We start from the raw sequence: 18,889 nt of genomic DNA, 5'->3' as shown, positions 1-18,889 counted from the left end.
AACGTGATGGTTCAGACTCAGTTTGTCGTCAATCCAAACTCCAAGGCTTTTTGCAGACGTCGTGGGTGTTAACAGTAGTGAGCCGATTTGAATTGAAAGGTTTGGTGAGGGGAGTTGTTGCCCGGAGAGAGCAGAATCTCAGTTTTGGATAGGTTCGGTTGGAGGTGTCTTGTCTTGAAGACCTGTCTTGAAGATAAGAGATGAACCAATTTAGTACAGTTCCTGTAATTGCTAAATCTGAGAGTGTCCTGAGAAGTATTTCGTAATTATCTGCGTCAAAGGCAGCACATAGATCAAGTAGGATGAGGACAGATGAGGACATCATTGCTAAGAGGGAGGTTTCAGTCAAATGTCATTTCCTGAAACCAGACTGAAAAGGGTCGAGAAGATCATGCTTGTGGAGAAATGAAGAAAGTTCAGCCAGGACTGCTCTTTCAAGAATTATTGAAAGAAAAGGAAGGTTGGAGACTGGGCGGTAGCTATCCAATAGAGACGGGTTTAATGTGGGTTTTTTGAACAGGGGAGCAATGACAGCCTGTTTGAAAGCAGTGGGAAATGTTCCTGTTGTGAGTGAGGAATTTAAGACGTGTGTCAGAGCAGATACTATGGTGGGCTGTATGGACTGAAGGAGGTGTGAGGGGATTGGATCCAAGGAGCAGGTGGTGGGGTAACTAGACTGGAGAAGTTTAGACACGTCCGATTCAGAGAGCGGAGTGAAGGAAGACAGTGTTCTGGTTTTAGAGGTAACAGCGGGATGAGGTCTGGGGTTAGGGGGTGAGAATTGTTTGCTAATGTCAGCCACCTTCTCTGTGAAGAAGGTAGCAAAGTCTTCAGATGAGAGAGAAGTAGAGGGGGGATGTGGTGGAGGATTCAGGAGGCGGTTTAAAGTAGAGAATAGTTTGCGAGAGTCTTTGCAGTTGCTTACCTGTCCTGGAAGTATCTAGTCTTTGCTGTAGTGACAGGAGCAGAGAAGGATGTCAGGAGAGATTGACACTTAATAAGTTGAACCAGGCACTTGGATTTCTTCCACTGCCTTTCAGCTGCTCTAAGATGGCTCCTGTGGCAGCGAACCTCATCAGAGATCCATGGCGAGGGTGGAGTCGCAAGTGTCGGTTTTGAGGTGAGAGGGCAGAGTCTCTCAAGGCAAGGAGTTAGTGTGGGCCAGAGGATGTCTGTGGCACAGTTATGGTCCTGAATAGAGAGGATGTTTAGGGGGGAAAGCTCAGAGGAAACAACAGAAGACAGTCAAGTAGGGGAGAGGGTGTGGAGATTGCGGCGAAAATGTGTTGAGTGTGAGGTGGGTGTGGTGCGTGCCAGTGGGGACAGTCTGAAATTAATAAAAGAGTGATTGGATACATGTAGAGGAATGACAGATGTGTTGACTGTGGAGCAGTTGCGTGTAAGTACAAGATCAAGTTGCTTTCCAGCTCTTTGCATTGCATATCCAGTACCATCCATTATAAATATCAATCAATCAATTCAATTTTATTTATACAAAGTTTTTTACAATGTATATTGTCACCTCACAATGGAATAGTGCTCAAGACCCCAAGTGAGCAAGCCAAAGGCAACAGTGGCAAGAAAGAATCAAGGCTCAACAAGGGAAACCCATCCTCCTGTGGCAAGCATAATGAAGTCATCAAGTCTTTGATGTCCTTTATACAATTTTCCATCTAAGAAAGAATGTGAAGTTCATCCGGCTTAACAGAAATGTACACTTGAGTGTTATCTGCATAATAAAAGTTTACTCCATGTCTACGAATCAAATGTCCAAGCAGCAGCATGTATAATAAAAATAACAAAGGGCCTGGTACTGAGCCCTGTGGAACCCCAAATTTCACTGTGGTTTGTGCAGAGTTGTCATCGGTCAATACTACAAAGTGAAAGTGGTCCAATAAATATGTTCTGAACCAGGAGATGGCTGACCCACGTATCAAAGGTCTAAGAGAACCAGCACAGAGATAAGGTCCTGGTCGGAAGATAATTTAATACTTTCAGTAAGGCAGCTTCTGCACTATGGTCTGTAATTTGCTTAAACCCACCAATTTAAGGGTAGGTTTCTTTAGTAGTGGTTTTATCATTTTATAACAGCTGTTTTAAGGATATATTAAAATAGCTAAGAGCAATGGAAGAGTTAATTAATGCCAAAAGTGAGTATTTTAGCAAGAAACTGGGTTGAGGATACAGGTTGATGGCATAGCTGAGGAGAATGGGAAACGTGTTCAGAAAGTATAATTGGTGAAAAGAAAGCATAGTTACAGAGTGATCAGTTAAGGAACATAGGTATAGTCATCTTCATCTACAGGAGTTTTAACTAAAATGTTTAGTCCTGAAGTATTCCACGTAAGTGCTGCTCCTTAGTGCATTTGTAGCCTCTATGGAACTATCATCAGCTCTGGTTAATTTAGCAATGGTGTCAAATAAAATCAAAGATTGTTCTTGTTTTTTTTCTTTCAGAAAAGACAGCTATGCAGTTCTCACAGACTGTGCAGAATTGTATTTGCTTATTGAGAGTTTTCACACATAAACTTTTATAACTGATCCCACTGGGTCAAAAGTATATTAATGTGATATTATCTGTCCATGGGTTTTTTCGCGTGCAATGATTAGCCAGCACTGTATTTTTAATTATTTTTATTTTCATTTCTTTGACATTGCTTTTCTTAAAAATGGTCCTGCCTATCTTAACTATCTGATGTTTTCTTGGACATTTGCTCCTGCCAGCATCATTGCTTCCTGACCTTTTCAAAATGAATTAATTGATTTATACATATTTTACAAATTATTTTAGTGTTTTCATAGGATGACCTCTATCGTGGCTCTGGCTCTGGCTTTTACATGCAAACCTGCAAATATGCTTCAGGCAGCTGAGGTAACACAGTCAATGCCACTCAAGACTCAGTAGCACATCCCTCTTTTGGAACTATATCTTGATGTATAATATCTGTATTTTGAAATAACTGTTTATTTTTGTTATAATGGTGCAAACAGAGGAAGAATTATTTGACAAAACCTCAGGACTGGAGGTTATATCATTCTGAGGCACGTGAAGGTCATTCTTCAGTTTTGCGACATGAGCTCCCAAAATATGTCTTTCAACGCGAGTTAATTATTTTCCCCGAACATCCATTCAGCTCCAGAATGATTTACTGAAGGGGGCTGCTTCACAAGGAATGCAGATCTGATATCTACCATCATATGGACCGAGGCGACACCCACTCGGTAGCGTGGCTATGTCCTAGCTCATGTTCATTTGACTGATTCCACCTATCTATGGTCATGAATCCAGCACAGTTTTGTGAAGCTATTGTGGTGCGGACAGCACATTAAAATGTCCAGTACTCCTGTTTGCTTTGGACCACCTCGTTTTCTCTCCAGTTTAACCTTTAATGTCATTGTACTCTGTATCTTTATCATTTAACACTAATAAATCATAGAAAAACCCTAATGAAGGAAGAATGGGGTCAAAAGTGAGGTAAATTGCCAAGTCAAACAAGGCAAATGGGAAAAGGTTGCTGTCCGCAATCAGCAGTGAAGTCAAAGTTGCTGATCTCAGCATTCATGAACACACATAACCCAGATGGGGGGATTTAAAGACTCATAAAAAATGTGGGGAAAGATTTTCATGCAACAAAGAACAAACCTCAGACATTTACAGGGTTCGCTGCATAAAATTTCAGTGTCTTAGAAGGATACACATAAATTGTGCATTTTCTGGTTTGCTGGCACTAGATGTGTGTGTGTATGTGTTGGGGGGTTTGTTCCAGCCAGAGAGGAGCACCCAGTGTTGGACATCCATTCCTTCTACACTGCAGGCACATCTCCATGACACTGGAGCCTTGTGCTAATCCTGACCTTTTCAGTGCTCCATCAGCCACCTTCTTTCCTGGGGTTGTTCTGTCACAGGCCGCTCCTTCCACTGTGCTCTTTGTGGACAGCGGCGGATGTGAACACCCCGCCCGAAATGTTAGAAGTGCCACTCTCCAATCTGGCCATTAAGAGGTTGGCTTCATGAGAAGCACTTCTTTGAAACGCTCGAGCTGGACTTGCATGCAGAACCAGGCAGAGTGTGTGAGCAATGTCTCAAGCATTCATTCCATGCTGTAAATGATAGTAATTATGCATTTGGTGAGGAGCTTGCTGGTCGTAATCAGCCATTGTTCAGTTTAACGCACCGAACCCACATTCGTAATTCCCAGCGGCTGCATGCTGAAGACTCTGGGAAAAGATATGACTCAGAACCCTGAAGATTGCACCATCGTTTTTAATCATTTAAATGATTATGAGCCGAATGTTATGGTCAAGGTCGTTGCCATGGGATCACTTTTGCCTCGCAGCACCAAACAGCACCCCATGCAATAATAATTTTTTTTTTCTGGATGGCAGGGAGAATTTTTGTTTGAAATATCACTTTAATTTACTTTTATACCAATGTGAGTCTCAGAAGACACTAGTGTCAATTGATCATGTGGCATCTAAATGCTACAAACGGTTAAGGAATGAAAATTCTCTTCCTTTGTAACAGGGCCCACACAAAGCTTTGTATGAATATTTAGACCCTGCTAAGGAGTGCTCAGCATGAAGGTGGACATGACACATCATCATACTTAACAGGAAGTAGCTGAAGGTCCATCATGTCCACATGCTGAGTTGAAATGAATATTTAATTTCTCTCACAGTGGGGATGTGTTTGTTCATCTGTCCCTAATAAAACTCCCCCCTTTCCAACAGACATGTTTTTTATCATTGTTGGATTCATTTGAAATGATAAATGCTCATTAAAGCAGAAAAAAAAATAGTTTTAAATTACAAATGTATAACTGCAACAGACATGGTTTATAAAGACAGACATCAGAATAAAGTTATAAAAAAGTTATGAATTATATAATGCTAACCTCATTCTAAATATGGTTAGTAAATACAAATGGATAAGCAAATCACCATTAGCGTAAATTACTATTAGTAGCCTATTAAGTTGCTTAAGTTTTTTTTAAACCAGTTATTTATTAACATGCTAATTGCTTCATTAACTTTTAACTGTTCAAAGGACAGCATTTACCTTAAGGACCTAAGAATAAATGACCAGTGGATGTAATGGGTTAACCTGCCCTCCCTTTGAGAATAGCTGAATGGAGGCCTGGGATAAATTTAGTCTGCTCCGGTTTTATTTACAGCCACAACGATGGATTGTAACGTGAGTGTCAACATTGAATTTCACTGGACGTTTGGCGCCAAAGCTGCTGTACTTTATTCAAGACTCCCAGGATGTTACCACTCCTGGCTTAACGTGGTGAAGAAATATCTCCATATTATTATACACACTACACTAGACACTGCTCCCTTTATACATACATTAATGTTATTTATCCGACGCCCTCATCCAGAGCGCCTGAAGTAGGGACAGGGACAGTCCCCCCTGGAGACACTCAGAGTGAAGTGTCTTGCTCAGGGACACAATGGTAGTAAGTGGGTTTGAACCTGTGACTTTGTGCTGTTCTGGTTCATAGGCGAGTGTCTTACCCACTAGGCGACTACCACAACTACAATGTTTGCAGTGTATGCAAGAGTCATGTGTGCTTTAGGGAATTTTTTGCATAGTTTGGAACATGATCCTAGAAGCTCATTAGTGGTTGTGTCTTTGCGTGGCTCAGAATTGCAGTGACCAGTGGTGTTATTTTCTGGTGAAAGCAGGAAGGATATGTGACTTTCACCACAGGCGATTTGTTAAATCAGCAGTCTGGGTGTGAGATGTTTTTCTGCCTCAGTTTTTCACAGTTTTGCGGCGTGCTTGCTAATGTCATCAGTTTAAATGCACCGTAGTCCGACCGTAGTCCAAGTGACGCCGGCCTATTTATCGGCCTGATCTTGGACTCAGCAGAGCTGTGCAGCTCAGGATGGATATTAATTTGGACAAGAACCATTTTGCGTTCGTTCGCTTAGGTGATCAGGTCTTCATGGCAAATGCACCAAAAAAAAGCAGCAATCATTTCTCTCTGTCACAGGGACAAGAGAAGGACAGATGCTTATCAGTGTTTGAAGGTAAAACAGGCTGTGTTTACTTCCTGGATGCAGCGGGTCTGCCCAGTCCACTCATGCAGTTATCATTCACTTACCGCGGGGTTGTGCGGTTTTGTAAAGAGAAAAAAATTACTACAAGGTTATTTTAAAAATTGCTATTTTAACACAAGGAAATGCTTATTGTCTAAATGTAGTGAAAATAATTGCACGGTAAAGTGCAAGCGCGGTACTTCCAGGTACTTCCGCTGTTTAGTCTGCAAACAGAGTCAACACAGTCCATGCCACTCAGGGCATAGTCAAGGGTGTGCCTGTCCTCCTTGGTCTCAATGCTCCAAGAGAAACGCAAATCTCACATGCCAGTGTAGGGACAGCGGTGACACATGACCACAAATTCACAAACTGCACGCCTGGAGCTTCATCATTCGCTTCCTTCATCTTGAATCTGTTACTGCTGTTCCAAGGGAATTCTGAAAGCGAGACAGAATGAAATATCTCCTTGGTTCAATATCATATTTTAGTGGGTTTGTTGGAGGGGGTACAGCGTTCAGTCACTGATGTGAAAGTGAAGTGATTGTCATTGTGAAACACTGCAGCACAGCACACGGTGTCACAACGAAATGTGTCCTCTGCTTTTAACCATCACCCTTAGTGAGCAGTGGGCAGCCATGGCAGTCACCCTGGGAGCAGTGTGTGGGGACGGTGATTTGCTCAGTGGCACCTCAGGCTACTACTGCCCCTAAACAATGTGTTATATGTTTTAACAGAAAAAGTCTAGGAATTGTAATAATTGGCAAAATTTTTCTTTTGTTAAAGACTGAAATGGATCCCACAGAACACCAAGGCTCAGTCGACTGAACTTTAAAGAATTGCTCAGTTACCATGTGTCTTGGTTTCAGACCGTGCTTGTGGAGTCTGTTTACTTCACCCCGGGAAATGAAGCTGAGAACGATTGTCTCATGTGTAGGGTACTGATTTATTATTTATTGATCGATTAAAGGTTTAGGATTTGTGTGTAGGGCTGCTGAAGCAGCCTGTTGTTGCAAAACACTGCGACACATTCCACCCATTGCTGGGTTCCTGAGTAGGGGCTTGTTATGAACACAACATGAAAATATATTATGAGGACAACAGAATACAAAGGAACTCAAATGATAAATTAAGTGACCCTCAGAATTCAAGTGTCATTGCTCCGAACAGGGATTACAAATGGTCAGGAGTACGAGTGTAAAGGGTGGTAATAGCCTAGTGGGAAAGGCATCTCGCCTATGAACCAGAAGACCCAGGTTCAAATCCCACTCACTACCATTGTGTCCCAGAGCAAGACACTTAACTCCAGGAGGACTGTCCCTGTAACTACTGCACGTTGTAAGTCGCTCTGGATAAGGGCGTCTGCCAAATGCCGTAAATGTAAATGTAAATGTAAACTACTGAACCTGTGGTAAATTGGATTTCAGATATCTTGGCTTAGTTATTGCTTTGTAATGTGTATTGCATGCAGGGGTCATCTGTAAAGGTACCTCCATGGAAACAATTTAAAGAAGTGGTATGTGCCAAACTAGCATCCATATGAATCCTGGACCCAAGGTTCCCCTGCAGAACATTGCTGTCACGTTCCTAAGTCTAGGGGTCTCAGAAAGCAACAAGGGTGTGGAGAGGAGGAGGTCCACTGTTACACATGCAACCAAACAAACGATACAAACAGTGCTTTTATTTACAGTGTGCTAACAGGTTCAATAAGACAGGACTCAGGACAGCTAACCAACATCAAAAACAGCTTAAAGGAAGGGATGGGATAACAGCAGGGATAACTAAAACACGTACAAGTTACCAAAAACGGCACATGACAGGCTAACAGCTAACAGGCTAACAACAAAGGGTCTATCACACAAAGCAACAAGAAACACGAATGAGATCCCCAACGGAGCTCTATGCAGATCTCCGTGGACCCTGGGGACCTCCCAAAAGCATAAGGGCCTAGCAGACCCTGGGGACCTCCCGAACACCATCTGAAGTCTCTTTAAATAGGTGGAGGTGACCAATGGTAGATGGAGCCGGTAGGCCTCAACTCCTCCCACGAAGTCAACCTAAAAGGGACAGGATGCAAAAACACAGCCAGACACACAGAACACGTGGGAGCATACGTCCAGGGACATAACAATTGCTCAAAGCATCGCAATGCCTGCAGTACAACCTGGTCTTCCACGGGAGAGCCTGTGCACCATCCACAGAGTCTAAAAACCAGGACACCTTTTTCCATTCCTCTGTGGTCCACTTTGTGATGACCTGTTTGTGTGATCTCCAATCACAACCAACTGTGATACAGTATGTTTCCTGTAAGAACCAGCATTTCAGCAAGTTGGGCTGCAGTAGTCACATGTGTTGTTTCCTTGGAAGACTTTTGGTAGGTTCTAAACACTGCAGGCCAGGGCCATCCTGCAGTTTGGAGATAACTTATGACCCAGACATCTATCCCACTCAAAACAGTACATCCTGAAACAGTAATTTTTGCAAACTGCAAACTACATTTAAAAAATGTGCCAAAATGAAAATCGTTTAATCAGAGGAAGTCTGATGAACATGGTAAGAAATGGCTGGGAAACTTTCCCAGTGAACGTGTAATCTGAGTGTAATCTGATTGCTAAGAATGCATTGACCTACACAATTATCAACCTTTGCAGATGTTCTGCTGAATCCTGGTCAATTCCATTATGAATGCCATCCAATTTATGATTGGAGAAGTGACGCGTGAAAAAATTGCATGAGCTTAATTGGCTGAAGCTCCACATAAAACTATTCATGATGCTTCTGGCAGAGCGGAGCCGGCTGTGAGTGTTATAAAGCATGGCATTTCCAAATGCCATCAAATTAAGCATCTCACTGTCACCAACCGCGCCTGGTGATTAAGTTGTCTGCACGCCAGCGCTGAAAACCATTCCATTAAAATTTTTTCACGTGGCTATGTGGCGAGATTGTTATCACAGGGGGGAACCGAGCTGCGGTCAATCCTATTTCACACCATTCAGATGAACTGAATTGATTAATACGCACAGTTTTCATGTGACCATCTTCTAACATGGCGTCCGGCCAAGCTGTACTTTGTGCTCGCTGACCTCAGATGACCGAATGATGGAAATGATGATTAGGTAATGAAAGGATGACTGTGGGAGTACATGCTGATTGGACATGTACTGGGAACATCTAGCTCCAGACTCCCTGACTGCCATCCCCAATGTTTCCTCCATATTGAGATCAAGGAGAGCAGCAAGGCAAGAAGACAAAACCACACTGATCAAGAAAGCAATTCAACTTCAAAAAATAAATGGAAAAAGAGTATAAGACCTCGTTTTAGTTTGGTTTTTATATACTGTGGTCTCATGCCATGAACATTTTCTTAAATTAATAGTATTGGTAGCAACTGTTTTCTGTTTTTAGAGGTTCTCTTTCGGCTTTTCTAAAATTCCTGACGAGGGTAAGACTGTTGGAATGGAAGAGTGTTTTTTGCAGACATCTGAAAAGCCTGACAAAATATATTAGTCTCTTCCTCGAAAGATCAAGATCAAGTGTTTCCAGACGTCTTGACCTTCCTGGTGACATGCAGTCAGCTGAATCTGAAATGCAAGTGATCCCAATTTCTGGAGTAACTTAATTTCTATTTGACATTTCAGGCTAAAGGAGTGTGAGTTTACAAAAGGCAGTGTGGTATGGGTAGAATTTAATTTTCACCACGATATTACAATTTAACATTACCCCATAAGAGTCCAAGAAGTTGCTCCAGGGTGTCTGCTCTCTGTTACTTGGCCAACATCACCACCCAGACCTTATCACAATGTCACAGCCCCCACACCTAATCCTGTGCCAGAATCAGAATGACAGTAGACCGCTTGCATCTGACCCGAAGTGATATTTAAAGGTCAGGGCTACCCGTGTAGCACCGGGCCGTTGATGCTAACTTGACATTCAGTGTGGCTGGGTGCCACTGTTGTACAATTTCTACATGATTATGCTCAGTCAGACTGTTAAACTCTCTCTCTCTCTCTCTCTCTCTCACACACACACACACACACACACACAAAGTGGGGAAACAAATGTCACTCCTCAGGTCAATTGTACAGGCAACCAGACAGTGTGATAATGGAGATGACGTCTAGAGTCAAGGAGTTGTTCTCTATCACTATTCAGAGCCTGCAGTTGAACTGAAAAACACCGGTTCTGATATCTTGTGCAATAAGTGGACAGATGACCATTGAATAACTCACATGAACAGATTTAGTTTACAGTATTCATGAAATTGCAGATGATTGATGTTTTTTTTTTCTCCATTATGCACCCTATTGGGGGTGCCCACGTGATCAATCCTCAACCTGCCCACTTCACACAGCAGCTCCTGCAATGTGGCTCTAGTGCCGGTAATTTACTTTACGAGATGAAATTTGCACTCATGCAGGCCATGAATGTCACCCTGTGGCTGAGGAACGAGGCAGGATGCAACTACCTACTTCTCTGCCCAGTAGACTACAAATAACGGGGCAGTATGTACTTTTCAGCTTAAAATTCACATTTTGCACATATTTGTTGATTTGTTGATTTGGTTAATTCTCATGTAATGACCATCTTTTTATTTCCTGTTTATGACAGCCCCCCAACTCAGTATGCAGCACAGCCATAATCCTCTGCGTGTGTCAGTATGACCATCCTTGAGATAAAGCTGTAGAATGATGATGCTTATATTGCGTTTTTATCATTTTTAAGTGACTTTGTTAATATGATGGTTGGGGCTGGTGTATTGAGCATGTGTGTGGTAATCTGGTTTGCCCTTGACCAGACGTCATGAGAGGTCGAAGTGTTGGCAACCAGTGTGTGCTGTGTAACTGGACACGGTTTTCCCAGTGAGTGGAACAGCAAAGCCAACTGCACTGATCCTGGGAATGCAAGAATGCTGAATGCTAAACTTGAAAGTAGTTCCATCGTAGGGAATGCATATCGTACATTGCTGATGTCAGTGTGCATTGGACACGGACTGTTTTGCACCATAATTGCTGTATATAAATTATCACTCAGCAGCATTTGTAGCCTCTTTTCTAATATCCATACAATAATGTGTTGTGTATATTCAGTGGAAAATAGATTTCAATCAAATAATACACAACAGTACATTGTGATGAAATTCAATATTTCATAGATTTCACCATATCCCCATTTCCCTCGACCTACATGGACTTCACAAGAGCAAAACCCGATGCTTCAGGTTATCCCAGTACAATGTGAGGATGGTGTTACCAAATACTCGGAAGACAGACATTTTATAGCAGATAACACAGACAGTATTTCCAATTCAGTGAAATGTGATCAGAATATTTCATAAAGTTTTAAAATATACAAATTCCAACAATGAAATTGGATCTATTAACTAATTTGTCACATGTGAACTGCTATTGGCAGTAAATACCATGGTTCCCTTTCTCTTTTGGGAGTCATTTGAAAAAAATCTGTTAATGTCCAAATAGAAACAGACATCATGAAGGCGGAAGGGAAATCTGTCCTACCTGACCTCAGCTAAAATAATTGACTCATACTTGAGAGTAAACTGTGTGCTGGTCACAGACACAGGAGGCGTATGTTTACGGTGACGGTGTGTCAAAGCCTGCATGAAGATGTCCTAAAGGTTAAGAGCTGTGCACAGTCACCTTGCGCTAAATGAAAATTGCCCAGTGCGTGCCAGGAGGCAGACCCACTTCAGCAAGTCACTTGTCAGTGCAAGACACGAAGAAGTGCTTCATTACTGAAGAGCCAGTTGCCAGTCAGGGCCCCGCTTCATGCCTGGCTTCAAGGCTGGATACAGCACCAGTACATGGTCCACAGCCCAGACCTTCTTCTGCTGTAAGAAGCTGCTGGGATTACAGTACAGGCCAAAAGTTTGGACACACCATCTCATTCAATGTGTTTTATTTATTTTCATGACCATTTATATTGGTAGATTCTCACTGAAGGCATCAAAACTATAAATGAACTTGAATTGAAAAAGGTGAAACTGAACTGAAAACATGTTTTTTATTCTAGTTGCTTCAAAATAGCCGCCCTTTGCTCTGATTACTGCTTTGCGCACTCTTTCTCTCGATGAGCTTCAAGAGGTCGTCACCAGAGATGGTTTTCCAACAGCCTTGAAGGAGTTCCCAGAGGTGTTTAGCACTTGTTGGCCCCTTTGCATTCACTCTGCGGTCCAGCTCACCACAAACCATCTCGACTGGGTTCAGGTCCGGTGACTGTGGAGGCCAGGTCTCCACTTTTTGTTAAGTACTTAACTCCACATGTTCATTCATAGTTTTGATGCCTTCAGTGAGAATCTACCAATGAAAATGGTCATGAAAATAAAGAAAACACATTGAATGAGAAGGTGTGTCCAAACTTTTGGCCTGTACTGTGTCCTCAGGTAAAGAGTCAAAATTTAAATGTTCTTGCAAATATTTCAACTTTACCGAACAGAGAACCGTCGGAAATTGGGGACTTCTGGCATCATTGATAATCAGCATCACATTTTTCCCATGTGAGCTTAATGAAGACAAGTGAATTAGTGGCAGCGCCGTTTTATGGGGTCCGGCCGCACAGGAACTCCGCGAGAGAGACGCGACCCCTTGTGCTCCGCCGCGCTGTTACGCGCCAGGTACGTAACGAGGACTCCCTCCCTCCGCGCCGGCGCCGCGCCGCGATTGGCCGCCCCTGCGCCCGCCCCCCAATGAGCGCGTCGGGTGGGCGGGGCCTCGGCGTGCCGGGGATATATTGTGTGTCGTACGGTACGCCGGGCTGAGTACTACTCCGCGTTTTAGGGGGATCTCAGGTGCTCCGTCGGGGGGAGAGTAAGAAAGCCCAGCGCCGCTTTTCACTCCAGGAGACGAGCCCGCCATGCCTGGCCAAAATAAAGACGATGGCGGCTGGAAGAAGTTTCTGTGGGATTCGGAGAAGAAAGAATTTATGGGGCGCACCGGGGGGAGTTGGTGTAAGTATTTCCTTTTTTTATTATTATTATCGGGGTGTTGGTGCGGTGAGAGGGCGCAGGGACCCCATCCGGCGCGTCATCACGACTCCACACCTGTTCGATTTGACTTTGCACCAAACGCGTTACGGGGCGTCTTGTTCCGAACGTCTGTGCGTCTCGAACCATCGTTTTCTGACACCAGTCACGACCGAGTCGTCATTACATCGCCATTATCAACACGACCTTGGTTTTCATTTCGTTAAATTTGATTTGGAAAGTTGGCGTCTTGTCTGCGTGGGTCTGTGCCCGTGTGCGTGGAGAGGAGGACGAATCGCGTCCGACCTGGTTTCTTAGTTAATTTTAACGAGTCGCGCGCGTTGTATTTTTAATTGCGGAGTAATCCGGTCGCATGACGCGAATTGTGTGTGCGGGAAGGGTTAAAAATGCATCACCGTCCAAGGTGAGTCAAGGTGATCGGGCCTGCCCGGCGCGTAATGGAGACCGGCGAGCCCACCCAGACTCGCTGCGCGGTCACGACTCGTCTGGGTGGGGGGGGGGGGGGGGGGGGGGGGGCACGGACAAGTTTTGTCCTCGACGTGCGTTTTTACGCGGTGGGTCGTGACTGGGCGTGGGGTGGGAGTCACGACTTCGCTCTGTCTGCCGGTGGGTACGTCCGGCGATGCCGTGTCTGTTCCTCGCGTGACCCTTTGACATTGGTTTATGCGCCACTGCCGCTGCTCTGCTGATTGAACTCTTCTGTGACCAGAGCTGATGTGCTGAAGTGACATTATGCCAGTCACCTGCACAGCTTTCCCCACATGTCTCAGTTGGGATAATGGATAATTATAATATTTTCATAAGCATAATTTCAGGTATGAAGTGCTAGATCTGGAAACTCCCTCTGATCAGTACCATTGATCTGTTATCGTCTATAAACAGGCTGCTACTGCTGCATCCACGACACAAATGATCGAATAAACACGTGCGTGTGACTCAGACCGGACGTAATGCTGTGCACTTCTTCTGTCTGGGTTGGACGTGCCGGTTCCATGGACTGCTGTGAGAACGCAGTGTTCTTGAGGACCGGCGGCGAACGCCCCCACCGTCTGCCTTTTGTCGCGCGTTTTCACCGTGGCTGGTAGGCGCTATGTCGTTCAGGCGTAATTTGCATTAAGCAAGTGCTCGTCCGACTGGCAGCCATTGTCTCTGTGGGTTAATGAACTGACGTTCATTTGCCTGTGGATGGAGCTGAATGCAAAAGTCTAGAACAGTCGTCCTTAACCAGCTTGTATTTACAACGAGCGAAGCTCGTTTTGGGCCTTCAAGAAGGGCTGCTTAGATGTACATTTTTCTTCAAGGTTCATTGAGTTTATGTGGGATGCCAGGCCAATATTTTCAAGGGTCCCTGCGTGGCACCCACAGGACCCTCCCACCGGCATTATTTGCGTATCCATTGACATTCTCGTTTTTTTTTTTTTTTTTTTTTCTACCCACAGTGAAAATCTTCTTGTTCTATGTAATCTTTTACGGATGCTTGGCTGGGATATTCATTGGCACCATCCAGGTCCTACTGCTTACCCTGAGCGACTACAAACCCACTTGGCAGGATCGAGTTGCGCCCCCAGGTAAGCGCTCGGGAGCGGTCAGACCTGCGGACATCAGTGCGTGCGACGTGGCCAGGAGAACAATTCTCTCCGTGTCTGTATACGTATGTGCTCAGCGTACCAGTGATTACGCAGTGTTATCGTTTTTATGTACTTATTTTATGCCCGCCACTGGTTTAAAGTGAAGCACTAGAATATTAGCAGCATTAGAAAAATGGCGCTTCAGACGTGGCTGGAAACTCTAGAGTCTCCAGCATCTACTGCTGACTGACTGGTCCAAGTCAGAAGGGCTTTGTTCTGAAAAACTAGCCGTTTTATTGTCTCCACTGGACAAAACTATTTAAAGTGAAAGTGAAGTGATCGTCATTGTGAAACACTGCAGCACAGCACACGGTGACAGTGAAACGTGTCCTCTGTATTTAACCATCACCCTTGGTGAGCAGTCGGCAGTGCCGGGGAGCAGTGCGTGGCAACTCGGGATTCGAACCGGCAACCTTACGGGACCGTTTCCCTGAACGCTGGATCAACCACTGCCCCTTGGCTGCAGAGTAATGCTGCGCGCTAGCAGACGGTCCCCTTGTCCCCGAGTCATGTTGTTTGTGTCCCACAAAGCATGCAAGTTTGGTATTTTTAGCCGTCGCTGCGCGGGGCGAAGATACAGAACGCTTTCACCTTCCGCTCCCGCTGCTGGAGATAAACTAGGTTGCTTTTTATAATCCAGGCTTGGTTGCGTGGTGCTGGCCATTGGCAGAGTTGGTTTTTATAGGACTCTGTTCCCCTTCACATCTCCAAGTGGCGAGTTTCATGCTCTGTAGTAATGAAATTCTTTACTTTTCTGAGTACTTTTCCCAACTCTGCCAGGCATGCATTTTATTTCCTTTTTTTTTTTTTTTGCATTTTATGATTATTCTGGTCTAGCACTCAACAAGATTGCGCTGTAATATATGAAGTTTATATCTGTTTCTGTTCTGGATTTTAGGACTGACACACTCCCCAAAGGCTGATAAAGCTGAACTGAGCTTCAACATGAATGAGGTGGAGACCTACTTGACCTTCACAAAGCGCATGCGAGACTTCCTGGAGGCCTACAACGAGGAGAGACAGAAAGATCAGATGCAGTTCGAAGACTGTGGAGGTAGTGCTGTTTAGCTTCTTTGTGATTTTTTTTTTTTTTTTTTTTTGCTTCAGCAAATAAAATCTGGACGTAATTCCAGCCCTTAATGCAGTGGCGCTCGGCACAGCGGAGAGCTGTGACAGTTAACGTTGAACGATTTAAAAAGGCCGAAGCTGGAATATCGGAAACATCCATGCATTTTCAGTTCTGTCACCTTGTGGGTCTGTTGCCCGTCTAAACAGGGTTGGCAGGTTCCACGCGCTCTTACAAATTCCGGCTCAGGCTTTGGCATGACGACGGCAAGCGGCGCAGCTAATTGACTTTGTCCACCGTTGCTCTGCCATGCGAAATCGAGGCGTAGCTAATAAAACCACTCTGTCGGGTGTGACGCTCTGGTGTCACCGCCTCCTTCCGCCTCCAGCTTGTGCATTATTCCTTCATAAGAGCCAATGTTGCTGTGTGACTGGGTGAATCGGCCCACTCTCATGTCGCCTCGTTCCCTCAGACGAGCCTGTGGGGTACAGAGAGCGAGGGGACCTGGAGAGCGACATCGGCGTCCGCAAAGCCTGCCGCTTCTCGCGGAGCTGGCTCGGCCCGTGCTCTGGGATTGAAGACCGGCATTTTGGCTTCAGCGAAGGAAAGCCCTGCCTCATTGTTAAGCTCAACAGGATTGTCAACTTCCGACCACGGGTACATGTATCCCTGAATGCAAAATGTCCCATATCCAAATATTTGTCATATTTCAATATTCAACGTCTCTTTTCCATCTCCTGTCTCTAGGTTCCATCTTCTAATGACAGCATTCCTGAAGGGGCTCGGCACAAAGTGCTCAATAATGTTATTCCAATCCACTGTACTAGCAAGGTATGGTCCAAGATTATTACAGCAAGTTAGTTAGTCGATTCGAGGTTTGGTAAGAGAAGTAAAAGTGGCTCGTCAACATTTTATGATCTCCGGAGTCACATCGCAATTGGGAAAAGAGTTTCTATTTGAATTAGTAGAGTATTGTGTGTGTGTGTGTGTGTGTGTGTGTGTGTGTGTGTGTGTGTGTGTGGTGTGTGTGTGTGTGTGTGTGTGTGTGTGTGTGTGTGTGTGTGTGTGTGTGTGTGTGTGTGTGTGTGTGTTGTGTATATATATATATATATATATATATATATATATATATATACACACACATTTCTTTTTAAACAGAGGTTTCAAATAGGTTGAACCAACGTTTTCAATGCCGATCCTTACAATGTGCTCCTTCCCCATCTCTTTCAGAAAGAGGAAGATGCTGACAAGGTTGGTGAGGTGAGGTACTTTGGTGTCGGTGCCGGTTTCCCCCTGCAGTACTACCCCTATTACGGCAAGCTGCTGCATCCACAGTACCTCCAGCCGCTTGTGGGCATCCAGTTTTTTAACCTCACCCAGAACCAGGAGATACGCCTTGAGTGCAAGGTGTACGGAGACAACATCGAGTATAATGACAAGGACCGTTATCAGGGACGCTTTGAGATTAAGATCACAGTCAACAATTCATGACCTCGGCGATGACGTATCACTTCCTCTAAACCCCGTCTCAAAGCAAACTTATGTCATTTTAGAAGAAGGCAAAATAAATAATGAGGAATAAATATGAAGTCAAAAACAAAACCTTAGTCTTGAACAAACCATCTTCACACATGGGACCTACACTTAATCTGTCTGCTTCACACTAGCTTCTCTGCTTCTGTCTAGGGTTAGAATGTAAATCCCAGAAGGATTAGCAATAGCATATAACTATTTATTCTACTTTAATGGTGGGCCGTCCTTGAGCCATGGGACGTGTTCATTTATTACTGTAAAACGATAATTCCACTACTGATGTAGCAAGCAGTGTTTTTGTCCCTTTAAGTATTGCTACCATGTGTGGTTCAACTCTGATTGAAATATTTTTTTAATTAATTTTTTGTTTGTGTGCAGTAATCACATATGTTGGTCCTTTCCAAGCCATGTTGTGGTCCATTTTAATTTCCTTATGTGAGCGAGCTTTAGCTGTCCAAGGTGTATATAATCTTCATACGTATACTTGCCAAGTGAAAATCCGGGTGTGGCACGCTCTGATCTATTAAGGTCCATGTGTATGTGTGAGGGGGGGGGAAAGAAAAATTATAATAACTGCACTCTGTAAAGATTGTTTCCTCTCACAAGTGTGATTGCTTTACGGGAGGACATCTTTTTTTTTATTTTCTCTTTCTCTGTATATTTTTTTCCCTCTTTATCTTAGGAATCACATGAGAGAGGATGGTGTTCAGACTTTTTGGGTTGGGTTTTTTTTTTTTTTTTTTTTTTTTTTTTTTTTTTTTTTTCTTCTTCTTCTTCTTCTTCTTCTTCCCTTCTCCCCATTAGTAATGTAATGCCAGTATATTTGTCCAGAATGTTACACTCTTGCCTTCTCCAGGGGTAATGGTGCTAACTCCTGTGCTTTTCAAGGGGAGGGAAAAAAAATGTATTTTTTTTTGCTGGTGGCATCACATCATGTGGTGCAACTTTGTAATGAATGTTTTAGCCATTTACATGGTGGGAGAATTTTATATTTATGCAGTTGTACTTTTTTTTTGCAGACGAGTGTAATGTATAATTACAATACCAAAGTTACCTGTCGGAGGTTTGGAAAGATTGCAGTGCTCCATGTTTTTTTTTCCCCTAGGTGTTCTTTGCTCAATGTCCTCCATCAAACATGAGTCGAGCTCTCAAGACGTCATCTGGTCCATTTATTTAATCCAGAAAAAGACCTTAATACAAATAAAATAATATAAATGTTTTCATGTATGCCTTTTATTTACTCTCCCGAACACAGTTCAGTTATGCTTCCTGAGGTTCCAGTTTTAACAGACCTTGAGAGCAAAAATTCCAAGGGAACAAAGGGCTGAGGACTAGAACCCTGAGAACCCACAATATTTTTACACTGACATGAACCAATGTTTCTCTGCTGTTAGAAAGCACCGCCACACCCAGGAACTCTGCTTAAGTGAAGTCCAGATGCTTTTTGTTCAAAGAAAGTCTAGAGATCTTGTCCCTAGTTCTGAGTACGTCTATAATCAGGGACCATAACTAAATATAAGGCAAACAGTTAAGCTTAAGGGTGGTGATACCCAATTTGAAGTGTTTTCATTTAGAAAAGGAGAAGACCTCTAGAGCTTCTGGAAGATAGACAAATGA

The 18,889-nt window shown here is 43.8% G+C and overlaps 1 protein-coding gene across 1 annotated transcript; it reads left to right on the top strand.

Annotated features, from left to right (window-relative positions):
- Window positions 1–12,810: 12,810 nt before the first annotated feature.
- Window positions 12,811–17,441, top strand: atp1b1b (ATPase Na+/K+ transporting subunit beta 1b). Its single transcript, XM_028979958.1, has 6 exons — window positions 12,811–13,009; window positions 14,485–14,613; window positions 15,572–15,727; window positions 16,212–16,396; window positions 16,487–16,570; window positions 16,970–17,441. The coding sequence occupies exons 1-6, from the start codon at window positions 12,916–12,918 to the stop codon at window positions 17,228–17,230; spliced, it is 909 nt and encodes a 302-aa protein (XP_028835791.1). The 5' UTR covers window positions 12,811–12,915; the 3' UTR covers window positions 17,231–17,441.
- The last annotated feature ends 1,448 nt before the right edge of the window (window positions 17,442–18,889 follow it).

Source organism: Denticeps clupeoides, chromosome 5 (genome assembly GCF_900700375.1).
Source record: "Denticeps clupeoides chromosome 5, fDenClu1.1, whole genome shotgun sequence".
Lineage (NCBI taxonomy): Eukaryota > Metazoa > Chordata > Actinopteri > Clupeiformes > Denticipitidae > Denticeps > Denticeps clupeoides.
The sequence above is the reverse complement of the archived record's forward strand: the minus strand, read 5'-3'. Positions and strand labels throughout refer to the sequence as shown.

Excerpts from the sequence above, each read along its gene's own strand:
- atp1b1b (XM_028979958.1), top strand. The coding sequence starts at position 12,916 with ATGCCTGGCCAAAATAAAGACGATGGCGGCTGGAAGAAGTTTCTGTGG. Across the intron at positions 14,614-15,571 it reads GGATCGAGTTGCGCCCCCAG|GACTGACACACTCCCCAAAG; the intron begins GTAAGCGCTCGG and ends TCTGGATTTTAG. Across the intron at positions 16,397-16,486 it reads TTGTCAACTTCCGACCACGG|GTTCCATCTTCTAATGACAG; the intron begins GTACATGTATCC and ends TCCTGTCTCTAG.